The sequence below is a fragment of the Gambusia affinis genome, linkage group LG18 (genome assembly GCF_019740435.1).
Source record: "Gambusia affinis linkage group LG18, SWU_Gaff_1.0, whole genome shotgun sequence".
In the NCBI taxonomy this organism is placed as follows: Eukaryota; Metazoa; Chordata; class Actinopteri; order Cyprinodontiformes; family Poeciliidae; genus Gambusia; species Gambusia affinis.
In genome coordinates this window covers 20,100,469-20,121,331 of record NC_057885.1, presented here as the reverse complement: position 1 = coordinate 20,121,331, position 20,863 = coordinate 20,100,469, and the positions used below count along the sequence as shown (strand labels likewise).

Sequence of the window (20,863 nt, the reverse complement as noted above, 5' to 3'; positions counted from 1 at the left end):
TTCTGAATTAAAGAGGCTCGCAGGATGACAAGAAGCAATGGATGGTACAAAGAGGAGAAAAACGACAAGCCACAAGAGACAGAGATGACCAGACAGGGAGCAAGACAGACTGACAGGCGAGCAAAAGCTGAACAAGTGAGACGGGGGGGAGGAGGAAGAGGAGGAGGAGGAGGAGGAGGAGGAGGAGGAGGAGGAGGAGGAGGAGGAGGAAGGATGGAGGTGGTTGTTGCTCCCAGAGGAGAAGTTAAGCTCGCTCCCAGTCCGGTCCTGTCAGACCATACTTCTCTCTTTTTTCACCCCAATCTTTCCATCATTCCTTCCCTCCAGACAACAATCAGCCCGTCTGAAGTACTGGAGCTGAGATTCGGTCTGTCGCGCTGCTCAGCCCGACCCGACGGCCCGTTTCTCTCAACCGGGCTCAAATATTATGCAGATTAGCACCAGGAAGCAAAAAAGCAAGTAAATAAACATTAAAACTTAGATTTTAAAACTATTTCTTGTTCTATTCTATTGTATATAAATGTAAATGTTTAGCTTTAGCAGAACAGATCTCATTTACACATCAGCAGGGGCGGTCCCAGCCTGCTTGGTGCCCTGGGCAAACATGAGGCACCATCATGGGGACACTCAAATTTATTTAAAGCTGCAGTATGAAACTTTTATTTACATTTTTTATTATTATTATTTTTTTTTACGTTTGTTAAAATTGTCACTAAATTATTACAGTTTGTGTAACAGATAATCTGTGAAAAGATTGATCTCCAACTCCTCTGTGAGCGGCTGTAGCCATCTGAAGAACCAGCAACCAATCAGAGCCAGGAGGAGGGTCTTAACGCTGTCAATCAAGCTCATGTACTCGCTGCTACTGGCAGACATAGGAAAGAAGGAAGGTAGGTAGGGAAAAAAAAGGAAATGAGAACATAAGAAGGAAGAGAATGAAGGAAGGAAAGAACACAAAAGATGAAGGGAAGGATGGAAATAACCAAAGAAAGTAAAGAATAAACAAACTAACTGCAGCAGGTAGGGAGGAAGGAATCAAGAAAAGCAGAATGACGCGCTGGAAGGTAACCTGAAGGAACGAATGAAAGACGGAAGATTAGAAGAAAAGTAAAAATGTAAAGATGGATGGAAGAAAAAAGGAAAAGATCAAAAGATAGAAATAAACTGATATAGAAAGGCTGGAAATCCAGATTTCTTATAATTTTCCTGATTCAGCTGCTAAACAAAGCAAATATTAAACATCACAACGTCGTTAATTAATGCCTTCTAATTACTTCTTTCATTCAAAATGGAAGATAAAAATAAACATTTTTAAATATAAAAATATCATATCAGGGTAAACCGACGTCATCAGAAATGTTTATTAAAGGTATTCAGGGATTTCAGACAAAATAAAAAAAACAAGCAATCAGACTGGAACAAAGACAAACGACGGGGTGGAAAAGTACTTTTTGTCTTCCTGCGAGTCACTGCTGGCCGCCGACCAGCTGGGAGGGGGTGTTTTATTTCCCAATCCTTTAAATAAGTGTTGTAATTATCTCCTTATCTGTGTGTGGCTGCAGAGGGAGAGCAACGCGCCACAGAGGTCCATGAAAGATTAATGCCGCCCGGCAGAAACGCCGCGAGTCTGGGGTTACTCCAACAAAACCTCCGCATCAGAACGTCCCGACTTCACAGAAACGCAAGATCAAGACCATGTGACGCATTCAGGCAACAAACTGAGCGTTTCTCATGTCGTTTCTTGGCTACAAACAAAAGTTTGAATGTTGGTGAGAAGAAAGTGTCCTGGCGGTTTGTCCGCTGTCAGAGGGATTTTCTCGGAGGATTCTCCGCCTGCCGTGGTTGTTCCCCTCGGTGAAAATGGGTCACCTTCTTCTCTGACAGGAGAACAGCCGGGAATACGCCGGCTTACTGGGGGTGTTTATGTTCGTACAACATTCCACTTTCTGCAGGGAGAGGTTACAACGCCTGACATGTTCTGGAGCTCGTTAGAGGAAAAAGTTTGGACCATTTTAAAGCATTTAAAGTGGTGATTTTATGTATTTTTTCAGGCATGCAGTGACATTTTACAGCACAACGCAGTAACTGTATTACCTTCAGTTGTTATAAAAAGAATGCAGAATACATATAAGATGACTTAAAAGAGGTATTATTTACATCATGGGTGTATTTGAGGCCTGGACATTGGGCCTCCGTCTCTTTAAAAGGGAGCCGTTATGCAAAATTCACATTTTGTACATTTTTATATGTCCATTTGCCTTTCAACTGCTTCTAAAACAGCTAACGCTTAAATAAACACCCAGGTGTTTTCTTTGGCCATATGTTAATGTTTTAGCTTTCTGGAAATTGAGCTGTTTCAATCCACTGTTTCCTAGCAACCCCGGCCAAGCCCAGCCCGTTACCTAGCAACCAAGCGGAACTCCAGCACGTTTAAAATCTATGTAATTAATTAAGTGAAATTAGTGCATTAAAGTTCAGGCCCTAATTAACTTTTAATGCATCGGTCAAAAAAGGAAAAAAACATATAAATGCCACACCTAACAATAAGCAAAAACACTTCAGAAAGTGTCACTCATAGTCCAGAAAATACGGTAAATAAATTTTGAGCCTCACAAAGACAAATATAATTTTTGTTATCGTGTTATTTTTTTAAGGAATTTGATGGACGTACAAAATGGAAACACAATAGAAATACTGCAAGGTTTACATAAAAACAAAAATGCTTCCATAAATTTCTCAACATGGGACTTTTTTCCTCCCTCTTATTCCCAAATTAAAGGTTGATTTTTTTTAAATTTTTCAGTGAGAAATGAAGCTGTTTCAATAATAGCTGAGCTGATTTGAAGTCTTTCTAAAGACCAGCTTTGATCTGAATCAGATGAATTCAGTGTGAACGTGTGTGAAGCCTGCAGGACGACATGACGCGGCGCCCGGTTCTCGACAGCTGAGCGATGTTCTGGTTCTGTTTATCTGGCAGCATGAGGACGGTTTTCATCTCCGCGGTTCCTCCTCACCCGTTTCCAGGTTGTTGAATGTGACAGAAACCCGCTCTCCTCCGCTCAGACGCGTTGCTTCACTTCAAAAACGGCCTCATACATCCCGCCGTCAGAGGCAGGAAGTGCTTCTATTTGGGTTCAATCCACCTGTTAAATCTGTCACTTCTCACCTGCACATCTATGCTAAACAGCCCAGAGGAGGGTTTGTTTGAGCAGCGGCGCGTTCTGCCGTGAGCGAAAAACAGGAACCTGTTTGGTATGCAAATGTTTGCTGGCATCAAGCAAAATCTCTGATGTTCAAACCTCAGTAGTGTAGGCACAGCGGCGTGGAAGCACAGGATTACTGGACAGGATTAGGACAACTGGAGAAAAAAGAAATTGACTTTTTGCACAGAGTTCTGATCTTCTGAGATCAAAAGTCAAAAATCTGGGAGGACAAAAATCAGAATTCAGAGTAAAAGACAGAGTTCAGGGGAAAAAAAATCTCAATTTTGAGAAAAAAGTCAGAATTTTCTGATCAAAAGTCAGAATTCTGAAAATTAAGCGAGTGAGTGACTTTTACACTATTTTGGCTCACGTGACAAAATGTTTGGACACCTCTGGGTTGAGGGGATCCCACTGTTGGAAAGTACCATAGCGGAAAGATTTATTTAATAAGAAAAGTTTGCATAATTATTGTAAAACAGAGAAAAATTGTAACTGAGAGAGGTTAAATCAATTATAATTGTTATAAAACTGTTTTATTGGCACTTGTGGCTTTTAGTCATTGGTAGTTGGTAGGAAGAAAGGTTTGGGAATCGATGGGACAGCTGCGTCCCATTTTACTTTAGTCTCCATTTATTGTGCTTTTGCTCTATTGTTGAGACACCTGGCAATCAGAATTACAATATTTTTATATCTGCTTCAACCTGTGGAAACAATACGTTCAGTTATCAGGCGACGGTAAAAAACATGTCATAAACAACGTTAGTCTTTGAGAACGTGGCGCTACATAGCCCTTCCAGTCATTTATAATATGCTGCTTTTTATTTAGAGGTAGGTAAGAATTGCTAACTTTAATGCTAACTGACCGACAATCCTCCTCTTTGTGAAAAAGATGCAGCACAATCTTTTTAGTCAATATTTCCCCAAGAAAATAAGTCTGTAGGAAAAGTAAGTCTCATCTCATAATCAGTGGCACTCGCCGAAAATTTTAACAGGGTGGTCAGACCGGGGCAGTAAAAATGTTAGGGGTGTAGAGGGAAAAAAAAGGACAAATTTGTTTATTTATTTGGTTTTACATTTATGTTTTGAATGAAGAAGATGACTGTACACCTCTCTATGGCTTGGAACTGATTCTGTGGGTTGGCCGGTATTTTTCTGGAGGGGCCCATGGCTCCTCCTGGCCCCCCGTTGGAGGCGCCACTGCTCAAAATATGTTTCTGAATGTGCAGAGCTGTTGGTTCCTTAAATAAAAGTATATGTTGTACTGCTGATGCAATGACGTAATTTAAAGTCTAACAGAGCTCAGCATGAAAAATTGGCAATAAGTGAATATGAGGCCATCAGTGTTCAGCCTGATATTCAGCTGAGCGATTTTACCACACAGTCTGACTTTAAAAGCCTCCATAAGCACAATGAACCTGTGAAATATGTGAACATTACATCTGTTAGAAGGAGCCTGGTTCCTCATACTGGGCTCATCTCAAACAGCAGGAGTAAAATCACCAGGTTCTCCAACCAGGGCGGGTTTCATGAAACCACACGTCGGGTTTCTAAGCCTCAGGTTCTGACCGTACCGATGTGTAGAGGTAGCCCTCGCTGTTCATGGCGACGTAGAGCCCCGTCTTGGTGCTCTGGATGGCCACTATCCTGAGTCCCACAGGAATCAAGTTGAACTGCACTGCAGGACACAAAAACAACAAACAGCGTTAGAAAAATAATTCATTCACAAGTTCATCCAATGAAGACGAGAACAAAACGAAACAAAAGGAGTAAAAAATGAACTCTTGGTGCCGACAGGCTGAACCTGCTCGAACCGGACGGCCGCTGCAGAGACAGATACTTCAGATGAAGCTTTACAAACTCAATAAATTACAAAGTGGCGTCGTGTGACTCTGCTGAAAACTGATTGTATCTTTACTGACACAGTTAAACTGAGTCGGTGATGCAGTTTAACTGGATCCCCTCTTCAGGAAGCCTGGATTTATTACAGCTCAACAGATAAACCCCAAAATTCAATCAGAAGAAAGAAAAAAACATTCAGGAAACTATCAGCAGTAGTAGAAGTCACACAACCTTATAGAACAGAATAGATCACAACAGTAGAGAAAAGAGCTGAAAAATTAAACAAAACGTCACAATAAAGACAACAGCAGTCGCCCTCTTTATGTGTTCAGACACTTTACTTGTGTTTGACATTAATTTTCTTTTCTTTCATTGAATTTTGTTCTGGATTTTGGTGTTTCTAAACATTGGCATCTATCTGTGTACCCATGATGACACATCTGTGGTTGAGGATCTTTGTTATTCTCACATCTGCAGACTTTAAGTCCTCTGAAGGCGCTCCTAACAGGAAGTGACACGGCCGGCTGAGTGATGTTGACATTTACAGCCTCCAGCTGCTCTGTCATAATGTCATGACGACCAGACTCCACCATAAAACACATCACAATAAAAATTAGATAGATAAAAAGTTTAATGCTGTACTGCTGCACTTTTCTTTTCCACATTTTTTGGCTGGGAAGGAAATGTCTTATTCCAGGAGAAAGACTATTTCCTGGATTAGAATGGACCTGCAAATGTTTTATAGTCATAATCCACATAAATAAAACACAAAATGCTCCAAATGATATATTGGAAACTATTCAAACTGGTCCGTTTAACTGTTAATGATTTTATATTTAACTTTATTTTGTTATTTTTAATCGAAATACTAATGAGAATCTGATAATATTTAATCATTTATCTAGACAAACCAGCGTTTTTCGATAAGAATGAAGTTGTAAAGTAATTTTATGAGAACTCCACACCAAGCTGTGTTAAAGTGAGGAATGCTGAGCATCTTGTAACGTTATAGTTAATATCTGCTTTACAAATGAGGAAATGTTTATCGGTCAAGCATGAAAAAAGGAAATAGCAAAGCTCCTTCCACCCACTGTTTGAGAAATACTGTGTTACTCTATGCATGTGAATATCCCATGATGCATCTGTTCATTGTGGTTCCAGTTTCATGTAGCTGAGCGCGTTGTTTTTCAGTGGTTCTGTGTGGCTCGGAAGTACAACTCAATATCACGTCTTTCTCGATCTCTGCGTTGGCCAGGTTACGCACAGACCCGTTTCCATAGCAACTAACAATGACGCCCCTAAAAAAAAACACAGAAATATTTCCCACACAAAGAGCCGAACATATATATTTAATTCTAGTTTGGTGTGCTCTTGGAGGCCCCCTGGTGGCAACTACTTAACTCGCCAACTGTCAGGTTTCTATATTGAGAAAATTACTTTTACCAACTGCTATGGTTTTATTTGGGTTTCCACAGCAGAATATCTTTTTTCTTATTTACCTCTCAGGAAAGAAAATAAGACGTGAATGAAAGGGGTTACTTTTCTATTCACTAGTTACGATTTTTAAAACGACACTCAAGGGAAATTTGAAAGACTATTTCTTCAGAAGCTCTCTTCCACATTTCATGGTCTTAATCAACAGAAAGCACTTTATCGATTAGTTTAGTTACTCCCTAATGGAAGAGTCTGTAATATCCATCTGTAAATGAAAACTTAGTTATGTTGTTAAAACCTCATCAGCTGTAAATCTAAAACTTCTGGGAAGGTTACAGATGAAAGTTGAGTTATGAGACTGTCCAGTGAAGTTGTCAGCTCTGAATTTAAGAAATGTTTTCAATTCAAACTGCAGGAACGTTTGCATTAACAGAAACCTTCAGGTCAACGTTAAGGCTAACGTTGGTAAATTTGGTGATGTTTGTAAGGGCATTTGTGAAGTTTTCCTGTAGTCTACAGGCCTGTCAGCCCAGATAGTGATGAGTGCCCAGGTTTAAGGTTGAAATATTGGTAATAAAACCTGACCATAAATCTCAGACCTGCACCTTTTCTCCCTCTACCTTCCTTCTCTTGATCTCCAGGGCTCCGCTCTTCTATTTGCTCGATCGATCCCTGCATCTCAAACAACGGGTTTAGCAAATGAACAAGGTGTCACCAAAGAGTGCAGCCGGGATGACAAATAGATCAGGAATTCACACACACACACACACACCAAACGCCTTTTACTTTGTTCCAGTCCTCTCCCACTCTTACTCTTTCGACTTGGTGACCTCACAAAGCAAAGTGCACAAACACATAAAAATCCCCATGTAACAAGATACTGTTGTGCCGTCCTCTTTTATGAAGTAAAAATGAAGGAACAATCACTAAGCATGGATCATATTTCTTACCAAATTGTTTCCAACTAAAGAAATGCATCAGAAAGAATACAAAGAACAAGGAAAACAGAATGTATACAACAGGTTACTAATTAGCATCTAGAGCTAACAAGTTTATGGTTGTAAAATGTAAATTAATGAATTATTTATTAAGACAATTTTTACCAATTCATGAAGGAACCTTTTGCAAACTAAAGAGCTACACAATAAAATCTTTAAAGGAAGAAAATATTTGTCTTTAGAACAGATTTACTGCTAGCTTCTGAAGCTAACTAGCTTACTATTTTAAGTAAAATTCTAGAAATCATTATTTTTCAAGAGCCACAATTCTTAAGTAAATTAGATTATTGAGTATCTGTTTAATCACATTTTTAAAGAAAGGAGAGAAATTTGTCCTCACAACTTTACCGTTAGCATATGAAGCTAACTAGCTTCAGATCTTTAGTGTTTAAGAAATGAACACCAAAGAAAGCATTACTTCTCAATAGATTAGGTGCTTGTGCTTTGTAACTCTTTCAAAGCTAAAGCTAGGGTCTAAACTTGCAAAGAAAACCGTTAGTCGTTTAAAACATGTTTTACTGTTAGCATCTGAAGCTAACTTGCTCAGTTTTGTAAACAAATATTAAACACTTACTCTTCCTCAGCTAATTGACACTTGGTTTGTGCAACTCTTTCAAAAATAACTTTATAATCAAAATTGTAAAGAGACAAAGTCTAATTTTGGAAGACTTATTGTTGCCATCTGGAGATACCTTGATTTATTTAATAAAAGTAAAATTGTAAGATTACAAGACAGGAGTAATTGACAACCTTTTTTCTTATTCAAGCAGATTAGATTGTAACTTCTCCAAACCAAAGAATATGTTTTCAGATCGGTAAAGAAAAGAGACAATTATCTTCCCCCCCAAACAGACTTTAGCATCTACAGCTGACTAGCTTACAGTTCCTAAATGAAACTCCTTACTTAAATGGGATTTTGTTGCTAAGTCAAACTTACAATTTGTTGGATTTTAACACAAAATACTAGTGTATTTAAGACATAAATGTCACGAGCTCAGTATGAAATACTGTATTTAAATTACCCCAAAATTGCAAGAAAACCCCTGCTTACGTCACGATTCATTAAAATTTTATTACCCATACAATAAATGACCATCATAACTCAATTTTCACTACATATTATAAGAGATATTTTCTTACCCCAATAAAAAGAAATGTACTTATCACATGGTTCTCATAACTGTAACTCTTTTTAAGCTTTTTCTCATCTGTCCTTGCATTTGAATTACCTGCTTTCCTTAAAAGCTCAAAGCAGACTTCTAGTTTAATCAAAAGCCTTTGGAGGGAGGGAAAATGGAGGAGCAGGGCATGGAAATGAAAGGGAAGGTGTTGCCAAATCAATCCCACAAGTCAATTTAAATCCTGAGATCAACTGAATAATGAATGAACAAGGAGAAATTGGACGTGAGAAGGTTGAGCACAGCAGGACAGACAGGACATCTGAACGCTGAGCTGCAGATTTAACCTGCCGTAATGTGAGGAAACATCCCAAAAGGAGGTTTATGACGTTTCCTCTTGTGTGAAACTGTCCAGATTGAAAGCATTGTGACTAAAAAGCAACATAGATATCTAAATGCTCTCATTCAATGTTTGTCTGGACACAATTTTTCAGGCTCTGGGAATGAGCTGAAAACACATTGATTGGGCTCATTGAGATGCATGGTTGATTTTAGAAGTGGCCAGGCGGCTGGTGAGTCAGCACATCAGAAAAATGACCTTTAACTCGTTATCTTTAAGAGATGGCTTAAATTTCCTCTAAAGTAGCAGCTACTGTGGAGTTTATCTGAGCAGTCAGTAGCTTACATGATTTATACAGCTTTCATTTTAGTTAGTTAGGATGGATGGATGGATGGATGGATGGATGGATGGATGGATGGATGGATGGGTGGATGGATGATGGATGGATGATGGATGGATGGATGGATGGATGATGGATGGGTGGATGGATGATGGATGGATGGATGGATGATGGATGGATGGATGGGTGAATGGATGGATGGATGGATGGATGGATGGATGGATGGATGGGTGAATAGATGGATGGATGGATGGATGGTTGGGTGCATGGATGGATGGATGGATGGATGATGGATGGATGGATGGATGGGTGAATGGATGGATGGATGGATGGATGGATGGGTGAATGGATGGATGGATGGATGATGGATGGATGGATGGATGGGTGAATGGATGGATGGATGGATGGATGGATGGGTGAATGGATGGATGGGTGAATGGATGGATGGATGGATGGATGGATGGATGGATGGATGGGTGAATGGATGGATGGATGGATGGATGGATGGGTGAATGGATGGATGGGTGAATGGATGGATGGGTGTATGGATGGATGGATGGATGGATGGATGGATGGATGGATGGGTGAATGGATGGATGGGTGAATGGATGGATGGATGGATGGTTGGATGGATGGATGGATGGATGGATGGATGGATGGATGGGTGAATGGATGGATGGATGGATGGATGGATGGATGGATGGATGGTTGGGTGCATGGATGGTTGGATGGATGGATGGATGGATGGATGGTTGGATGGATGGATGGATGGATGGATGGATGGATGGATGTTGGGTGCATGGATGGATGGATGGATGGATGGATGGATGGATGGATGGATGGTTGGGTGCATGGATGGATGGATGGATGGATGGATGGATGGTTGGGTGCATGGATGGATGGATGGATGGATGGATGGATGGATGGGTGAATGGATGGATGGATGGATGGGTGAATGGATGGATGGATGGATGGGTGAATGGATGGATGGATGGTTGGATGGATGGATGGATGGATTGATGGATGGATGATGGTTGGAGGATGGGTTGATGGTTGGTTGGATGGATTGTTGGTTGGATGGATGATGGATGGGTGGATGGTTGGTTGGATGGATGATGGATGATTGGGTGGATGATGGTTGGATGAATGATGGATGGATGGATGTTGGATGATGGATGGATGATGGATGGATGGTTGGTTTTACTGTGTATTATTGTTAAAATGAAACTCAGTTTGTATTCTGGTGTTAAGCAGCAAACAGATAATTGAGCTTCAGCTTTCCACAATTCTTTAATAATTTACATTTTTCATCAGGATCTTGACCTTGAAAACACTCAAATCAAATTCCAAACTTTTCCAGACTGTTTATAAACTGGGACAGAACCCAAACCTTACTTGAAGTAGACCCTAAAAACTGATCTAGAAGTCCAGCCGGGTCAGGACCAAAGCATCTCTGTGCCTCCATCACCAGATTCTCCATCTTTTATTATTATTGGTGGATCAGACAGGAAACCCCCCTGCAGGCATGAAACCAATAAATAAAACTAACTGTCTAACCAGAGGACGCTATTCCACCAGTATGTCTATTATTTTTATAACATTAATTAATATTTATGATATTTAATTTGCATCCTGATTCCAGTAAGGAAGTGAGAAAATGAAGTTGAGTGTTTGGCGGAGAGCCCGGATCGCTGGGATCAGTAAAAATGACACCTGAACTAATAAGGAAGGAGAAATAAAGAGTCGTCTGGACTGGAAGGCTCTGTTTGCTCATTTCTGTCTAAAACACCAGAGTTTAAAGGTCATATCTGGTTTCCATGGCGCTCTGTCCATCCTTCCCTTCATGAATTAGCAGCCTACTTCCTAACTCAACATGTTGTATTATTTTATGTATGCCGTTCCATTTTTCCTGCCCCTTGCCGTTCCCTGTCGTGTGAAACCAGTACTTTTTATTCCCATCCATTCATCTTTGTCCCAGTTTTGCCCTGCAGCCTTTCCTGCACGTCTCTTTATTACTCCCTCGTATTTGACTGCTATTCTCGCCTCATATTGTGATTGTTCTCTTTCTTTTTCTGCTTCATATACCACACTTCTTTGCTTTTTTTTTTCCTTCTGGAGGTCCGCTGTTCTCCCACAGAGCAGTTTTCCTCTCTCGCCTCCAATTAGGGGGAATATCAAGCTCTGACTGAAGATAGATCAAGGCCTAGTCCACACCAAGCCAGAAATCAAGGAAAACTAATAAACAATTTTATGTGTATAGGCCACGCATGAACTCTGTTTTACATTAGGGCTGGACAATAAATTGATAACAACATATATAGCGTAATATATAGATGTATGATCAAAATCCATTAAAAATAATTTCACTGAACTTAGAGGAAAGACTTTACCTGCTCCACCTCTCACGGTTAGCTAAGAAATGTTGGTGCAATTCACTAACTCACAGACTCTTTGGTTACCTAGCAACCCACTCATTCTTTAGTTACCTAGCAACAACCTCTTGAGTAACTGGTGCAGCAGCAGTTTAAGGTTTCGCCTCATAACTGCTTAAAACAAAACACAATGGTTTGAAGTGAAAACTTTGTATAAAACCAGAACAATCACACCAGCAGTTTGGCAGCATTTCATATAGTTAAAACAAAACACTAATCGATAATTATCGATATTGACTGATAAAATTCTTGTATCGTGATACGTTTTTCAGACATATTGTCCTAATGTAAATTTTGATGGATTTCATGGGTGGCTGTGATAGCCAACCACTATCAATACTGTTGGTTCACTGATTACAAATAAAATTTTATAACGTCAGTTGATTGTTTGTTGATTCCTTCACTAATTGTGGCAATAAATCAGCATGTAATTTTAAAAAAGGTAGAAAGATCCTGATTAAAGTTGAAAGAAAATTTAGTCCACAAAGGGGACTGACTCATTCTCTTCTTGTCCAGGTCCAACCTCTCCGTTATCTGGACCAAAGAGAACCGGTAGGTGAGGCGGAAAAAAGGAAGCAGCCAAAGCCCTGAGGGGATCTAATGAAACAAAAAAAGAGAGACAGGAGCTGCTTTAGTTTTATCACTTCTTCTTCTTTTATGGAAGTTCCCCTAGGGCTTCCCTAACTAGGTGATAGTTGTCACAAAGCTGAAAGTGGCTCCGTGTTAAAGCACAAAGTGAGACGGGGGACGAAAACAAAAGAACAAGAGGATCAAACAGGAGGGAAGAGAGAAAGAAATAAAGGAAGGCGACCTGCTGTAGAAAGACGAGTCAGCGAGACAAGATGAGCTGGCAGGGGAAGAGACGGAGAAATGTAAAAAAACAAATGTGAGGATGACAGAGAGGAAAAGAAGGAGGAGATGCAGCAGCTGGCATGGAGCTGATGGCTCCTCAATCACTGCGTCTCCCCCTCTGTTGGGAGGTCAGAGGAGCTGCCACCCTCCTCCTCATCCTCCTCTCCCTGCTCCTGGTTCCTTTAGGCTGTTATGTAACAGAGTGAAAAGAAAAATGAGGTGAGGAGAGGAGAGGAGAGGGAGAGGGAGAGTTCTTCCTTTTACTTAGAAAACAGTTGACAGATTTATTTTTTTAACTTTAATTACCTTACCCTTAATTCTGGCTGAAGTGGGTCACTCTCTCAGGAGACCAAGTCCCCAACAAGAAGTAGAAGCTTGTTATCATTAAAAATGAATCAAAAACACAGAGGACTATGCTTCACAAGTCTGACTCAATAAGCAATGAATCACTTGATAAATTAAAATGAGCTCAATAATTTTCTTTTCAATAATTGTGTTTATCTTTTCTGGATATTTTTAAATTTCTTCAGGACAAAATTAAAGTTTATTAGTCTTTGAGGGGTCAAACTTGCATTATTTGATACCACTTTCACGATCATTGAAAGTGGTATCAAAACAACATTATTATCGTTTATCGCGATAATTTCTGGGACAATTTATTATCTAAAAAGTTTGTTATTGTAACAGACATATCAGTAGGATATCAGTAAAGTCGTATATTACTGATAAAGCTGTGTTTTGGAGATGCTTCTTGGTTAATGACTCTTCTCCAATCCGAGTTACGTCTCCATGGCAACCAAATGCTGACCAATGAGTTGGCAGTCTTTTACCTCATAACTCACATTTTCCCCACAGAGTCTGAAGATACAATGCAGTATCTTATAAAATTGCTGTATATCAAATAAATTTTACTTTGATAAAATTTAATGCAATTTAACGCCTTGAAATTGGGCTTCTGTCTCTTTAAGAAGCTGTTTCCGTCACTCCGATTTCAGCACGTCATCACAATAATGTTTTGTATTAAGCCTTTAGCAACATTTTTAACAACGTCTCACTGAGAAATAGCTAATATAATGAACTCAGAGCTACCAGGCGTTGCTAATTGCTGGTGGCTAGTCTGAAGGAACTGAGTGGGTGAGTAGCAGCTGCTCTGTGAGGCTGAAGTTTTGAGGAGGAGCTGTGCCTTGAAGGTGGGGCTAGGTCCACCTAGACGTTTTGTACAGCTGAATGGAGATTAAAATATTTCTCAAACATGCATGAAAAAACAAGGCAACACTCAGGTAAGTGTTTGATGAGCGAATAACATTATGACATGATGCAGCTCATATTAATTCAAATCTTTAAAGAGTTATTTGATTTCATATGTGTTACAACAACATTTCATTTCCATCTGGGATCAATAAAGTATTTCTGAATTTAAAAGCTCAAAACAGCCCATTTTACATAAAAACCGCTCGTTTAAAACTGGTAGATTACTTCCCAAAGGTTTTTGAAACAACTCATTTTCCAGACACCAAAAAACATTAAATCGACTGAATGTTTTTTAGGGTTGTTTTTAGAAGCAGTAGAGGCACAAAGAAAGCACAAAAACATAAAAATAAAAATAAATTTTTTTTGAATAATAAGTCCCCTTTAACACACCTCACAAAATTGGAATAAAAATCTTAAAGGATTCCTGATTCAACAATTAGAAAGGTAAAGATGGCTCCACGTTAGCGCATTTATGAGGTGGAATAAAATCAAAACCATAAAACGAGCTGCTGAAAACCAAAGCTAGCAGCAGCTGATTCTCAGGAATCTCCCCAAGTCTTAGACATGACAGTGAGGAGGAGCTGCAGCTGCAACAGAAGGCTGTCTGCTGTGAAAGTAACGTTTTTACAGTGAAGGTCTCCACCGTCTCTTTCATGCATATCCCACTCAGCGCTGCAGAACATGCTCACACAGCAATTTCCCCCTCCTCTTTTAATGCTCTGTGCAGTCAGGTAGATGATTGTGCTGCTGATTGATACCGGTTTCCAATGATGTGAGCGACTAAATAATCCGACTCTGGCAGGAAGGGAACAATTTCCGAGCTGTGACTTGAGAATGTAAAAAAAAAAAAAAAAAAAGAGTGTGATGGAGTTACAGCCGTTATAAAACGAGCCGGCGAATGCGGGGGTGACCTCCGCTGACTGATGTTCGACGCGCCGCCACATGAGGAGCGAAGCGGCGTTACACAACAACAATCTTTACACCTGTCTGGGAAATGAGCCACGCTCGCCTTCGGATGTGCCCTGCGGTATTACGTGATGAATATTTCACATTGGACATGAGACTGTTTAAAGTTCAGCCGCTGAGCGTAGGTGTGCGATTACATAAAAGCGGGAATAATCTGAGCTTTCTGGACGTGGTCGGCGTTGCCAGGTTGGGCAGGTTTCCGCCCAATTGGGCTGATTTTGAAAACATTTGGCTGGATAAAGAAAAAAAAACAACAAGTTGTTAAAATTTGGGCTGCTTTTCACAACATTTGGCAGGTTTCTTTAGAAATAGTTGTGATTGCGCGGCAGAAGACACAACACAACTTTTAATAAAATCATGTGTTATCCCACTGATGGTTGCTGTGGAAAAACGTAATTTCTGAAGTTATTGTAGTAGAAAGACCCGAGAAATGATCTCAATGTGAAATTTTATGCTTTTAAAAAAAGATGGGAAGGTAGTCTTGATTTTCTCAGTATTAAAAGGTCAGTAATGTGATGTAGAGCTTTAAGTTTACATATAAAGGGTTACTTTTTTCATGTCAAGTACATGCCTCCTGTTTCTGTTTTAGATATTCAAAATATCAAATAAACATGATAGTATTGCATTTATCTTATTTGTAAATTTATTTTGAAATCTATAGACTCTATCCAAAGTGACATCATCAATGATTAATCAATGGTTGACTTAGTTAACCAATGATAATACAGTGCAGCATCATGATTTAAAAGTAAAAATCGGCACAAAAAACCTTAACAGTCTCAGTGGGATTTGGTTCCAATCAGTTTATAATAAAAAACGGCCAAAAAAGTTTTTAATTTTCACAAATCTGAGTGCAGTTGATGAAATATGGGACACAATATCAGATATACATATTTACATGTCATACATTTCATTACAGGTTGAGTTTTGAGCTAGTTTGTTTTTTGTATCAGCTTTTGGGTTTTATTTCATTTTTGAGCTTGAAACTGTCAGTCAAATCTGGCAACTCTGGATCACCAGGGCCGGCCCAAGGCACATGAGAGTTAAGGGGATGCTTAGGGCCCCCACATCACCAGGGGGCCCCCAATAACAAAAAGCTAGTGTGATATCAAAATGCATATAGTTTGAATAATATTGAATAAAACTGACTAAGTGCTACTACATATAGAAAAACGATTTTGACATTATTTTCATAGTTGGTACATATTAAGGTTAATCTCTTCCTGCTGTTTGGGAAATATAAGACATTAAACTTATTAATTTGTTTACTGTAAATTTTGTATTTTTTAGTCGATGTTACTTTCATATAGTTAAAAAAAATGTAACACACTTAAGATTAAAATATTTTGTTTAATTTGCTGTTCCTGTCAGGTTAAAATCAACAGCTATAATAGCATCAGGATGATGTAAGCTAATTATAAATTATGCTAATGACAGCAGTTATGTTAGAGTAGTTTAATGATGAAGTATCTGACATGTTGGTATTGGGGGGGGGGGGCCAAATGAAGATCTGCTTAGGGCCCCAAAAAGGCTTGAGCAGGCCCTGCTGATCACATTCCTATCTCTGCTGCTCTTTCGCTAAAGTCTCAAAGAGATGTTTTCTCCTCTCACCAGGCTGGTAGCTTGTTTTACTCGTCAAAACCCAAATGAAGACGCTACAGGAACCTTGCCCAGCTTCAGGACAAATGTTTGGGTTCTGTGTTTGGAAACACCTCAGCTGCCACATTCTGACATCTCAATAAAAAAAACGATGAAATGTACGAGCTTCAAACTGTGATTTCTCTTTTTCCCCACCCGCTGTAGGTTGTAAATCTGAAATTGTGCCGACTAGATGTTTTCCACCTAAACTGTTGTTTTGACAGAAAAAACCTGCTGTGTTGCCACACCAGGGATATTGTATAATATATTATTGATCTGTGAGGGAGCCCTGAAGGGATTCCTGGAGTCTGGGATCCGGCGGATTTAGTCAGTAATCACAGAGGAGGCGACCCACAGCGGGCCGATGATGTGTTTCTATGGAAACTGAAGGTGAAAATAAAAGGAAAAATGTTTAGGTTTTATCCCAGATAGTATCATTATTGAATGTTTTTTAAATGCTGGTAATTATTTAGCATAGCATACAATTATTGTCTTAAAACAAGCTCCTATATCTTGCTGAAAAGTTACTTGTAAGTTAGTTTAGTTTTATTTACAGTGTACTAAGATATTTGCTTTAGAAAGAAGACCAAAAAAAACTTGGTAAGAATTTATGTTTTGCAGTGTTTGAACTCATTTTCAGTTCAATAATTCCAATAAACAAGTACATCTAGACAAGTGACGGACAAAAGGAATGGCAGGAACTTAAATATATCTACAGAAAATAAACAGTGTACAAATATCATCCTTTTTTCTTTTTTTGCAATATTATGGAATTAATGATATGTTTCTTGGTGAAAAGTTACTTGTTAGTTATTTCCAGTGTGCTAAGACATTTGGACTTGAAACTAGACCAAAATACCTGATATGTATTTTGTGTTTTTTGCAGTGTACATCATAACAATGTTATTATAGCTACTGATTTTAACCAAGCAAAGATGCTCTAATTCATTCAACACTGAATTTACAGTAAAAGTTGTCAAGTTTAATATCTTTTGGAGCAGTGTAAAATGTGAAATCTATCATCACAAAATGAAATAAAATGCTCTCTGACTCACAAAAGGAGCTGCTTTCGTCCTTTGTGCCTTCCATGGTGCCATCCGGCAGCATCTGGAGGTAGAATCCGTGTCTGCAGTAGAGTCGTGTGACGATGCCCTTCAGCTGGGGCTCTGCAGAGCAAACACAGTGTTAACAGCACATGTTAGCCTCCAGGAACACACACATTCACACACACTTGTCAGGTGGCATTTATCAGAGCAAATGGCCAGAGCCTAGACCCCAGACACTGACTAAACAAGAAGCAATTCTTACAATTTACAAGGTTAAATGTTTAGATGGAAAGGGATTTATTTGTGTTTAGCTTTCTTCTTTAGCTTAGCTTGTTTATTTCAAACCACAGGAAGCACAAAATAAATGTGTTGCTAGATGGAAAACTAAAGAAACGTACTGGAGCAAGACTTTCATTTATCACTACTAAAACTAAAACTAGCTTTGGTCTGCATGAGGTGTAGCAAATTCTACATTAGCTTAAAATAGCATATAAATTATGGTAGCTAAACATTGTTTTGAAAGTTACAGTGGGGCAAAAAAGTATTTAGTCAGCCCACCAATTGTGCAAGTTCTCCCACTTAAAAAGATGAGAGAGGCCTGTAATTTTCATCATAGATATACCTCAACTATGAGAGACAAAAGGAAAAAAAAAATCCAGAAAATCACATTGTCTGATTTTTAAATACTTCTAAATACTTTTTTGCCCCACTGTAAATATTTTTACCCAAAAAGCAGTTTTCACTTGATAAATATAGTTGTATTAAAAGATTGCAGTAAAAGGTTAATATTCAGTTTATAGTTTGTTTATTATTTGCTAACTGAAATGCTAACAATTAGCACCTGGCTTGTTTGAGCTAGCATGAGTTTTTCTTCAGGCTCAGAAGTGCTGAGGAGGAGCAGATGGAGGATCATACGAAATGTCAGGGTGGTGAAGTGTGTCCACAATAAACATTTAATGAATCTCATCAAATATGAAGGAGGATGGAGGAGTGTGGGGGCAGCTGACAGTTTGCCCTCAATTGACAGAAAGGATATTTTAGTGCATGAGGACTAAAGAAAGATACAACCTGGAAAATCTGCTCATTTAAACTTTTCAACTCGTACAAGCAAACAAAGTCTCTGTGTTTTGGAATGTTTTTTTTTTTTTTTTTTTTTTTCCACAGATTTCTTCTGTTTTTGCACACTAAAATTGCAACTTCATGTTACAATAAACGATGGGGCAAAACTGGAATGACAAAACTATTTATTTACTGCAAAAAACCACAAAACAAAAACAGATGGATCTGTTTAGTGAAAACTATGCAGTAGATTTGTTTGGGCACAGGCTGAGTTTTGCAGTCACATGAATAGCTTGTTTAGCCTAGCGTAGCTTTAACTGTATACAACTCTTTAGAGCCATTATGCTAACTCTAGTCAACCTACTTATCAATGTAAGGTCAATAATACTGAAACATTATAGACTACATATTGTAAACAACTGTTTAATTTCCTTGAGCAGTAGTCTGAGGCTTCTTTTTTATTGTATTTGTATACTTAATCATATACACCAGTTTTAACCAGTTGGCTAAAATCTGATGTATTTGCATGTAAATGTTTATTAATATGTAATGCCACGTGTTTATAAAATACACTTGAAACAATCAGATTTGCCAAAAACACCTTGATGATCACTAAAATCACAGAGGACAGATGTTTCCAACAGGAAATAGTGAAATTCAGGTTGATTTTATTTTATATTCATAACCATCATGTTATGGATTTACTGAAGATTTCCTCTGTTTAATCCGCACTTCCATACTGAACCCGACTCCATCCATCCATCCATCCATCCATCCATCCATCCATCCATCCATCCATCCATCCATCCATCCATCCATCCATCCATCCATCCATCCATCCATCCATCCATCCATCCATCCATCCATCCATCCATCCATCCATCCATCCATCCATCCATCCATCCATCCATCGCCAGCTGACTAGACACAGAAGGTCAGTGTGGTAATCTGTTACGTGTTAATCTCAAATTAAGCTCCGTGCCACACAGCGAGCCATGTGCATCTGCTGGCCACGAAGGATCTGAGCAGCAAACACGCAGCGCTGACCTTTAGCGAGTCTCTGCAGCTGCATTTCAAACAGAGGAAATACTTCCTGCACACAACGACATCAGCAGCCTGCAGATTTAACACGCAACGTCTGAGACACGTTTTACTGACAAAACTACTCGCACCTCCTAAAAGTATGAATAAGAGGTGGATAGAGGATTGAAAAATATACTCAAATAAGAGCAGCATGACTTCCAAAATGTTTTTATTCAAATAAGAGTAAAAAAGTATTTGGTAAAACTCTACTCAAGTGCTGAGATTTAATATCAATATTTAATATTTTGATACTAAATATTAAATATCAGTATTTAATATTTAAACTATTACGCAATCAGGTGGACAAAAATATGAAGTTAAGTGGAAATTTTGTATTTAAGGATCAAAATGACAAAAACAACAAAAAAAATAACAAAATCAGGAAAAATAAATGTTCCCAAATCAGTTTCTTTCATTATAAACCTTAACACAAACTGCAGGTGTGTGTCTGAGTCTGGGGAACTTTTGGTTAAAACATGTTTGTTTTTCATTCAGTGGGAAGAAAATCCAAAAATTTCACTCAAGTAAGAGTAGAAATACTTCATAGTAAAATTACTCAAGTAAAAGTAAGAAGTAGACATTCAGGAAATTACACCAGAGTAAAAAGTATTTGGTAAAAAGTCGACTCAAGAGCTGAATAACTGATCAAATTATCAATCATTTGATATCTAATAATCTCATAATCAGACGGATCAAAATGTAAGGTTAATTGGACATTTTGGTATTTTAAGGATCAAATTAAAATTATTCAAATATAAAATCATTATAAAACAACAAAATAAGATAAAACAAACATTTTTCCAAATCAGTTTCAATATAAAATTTATGAAACTTTAAAACCTCTCCAGGTGTGCGTCTGGTGAGGTTTGACTCACAGTGGGTTGAATATCTAGAGATTTTAATCAAGTAAGAGTAGAAATACTTCATAGTAAAGTTACTCAAGTAAAAGTAACTGAATAAACACGTGATGAAAACACGTGAGGCTGCTAGAGACCAACATGTTCTCTATTTGAACGGAGGTGAACTGTGAGCTTATTAAAGAAACAGGGATTAATTTCCCGCATTAAGAATCTCAACCATTAAAGTCTCTCTGAAGCCTCATGATGTCAAATGACAACTGGGCGGCAGATCGCCTTATTTTTACCTCACTGTTTATTTCCAACGTGTCCCACAGAGTCGAGCGCATCGCTGTCAGACCCGCGCTGAACTCAGCAGGCTACGAGCTGCAGCAAGATTTACTATAAATCGCTGCCATAAAGTTTGT

The 20,863-nt window shown here is 38.7% G+C and overlaps 1 protein-coding gene across 1 annotated transcript in view; it reads right to left on the bottom strand.

Annotated features, from left to right (window-relative positions):
* Nucleotides 1–20,863, bottom strand: part of fgf11a (fibroblast growth factor 11a) — a 78,079-nt gene that overhangs the window by 22,723 nt on the left and 34,493 nt on the right. Inside the window, exons 2-3 of the mRNA XM_044098266.1 lie at nt 17,467–17,577; nt 4,775–4,878 (exon numbers count right to left, since the gene is read on the bottom strand). Of these exons, the coding sequence (XP_043954201.1) occupies nt 4,775–4,878; nt 17,467–17,577 (215 nt within the window). The remainder of the gene's footprint in view (nt 1–4,774; nt 4,879–17,466; nt 17,578–20,863) is intronic.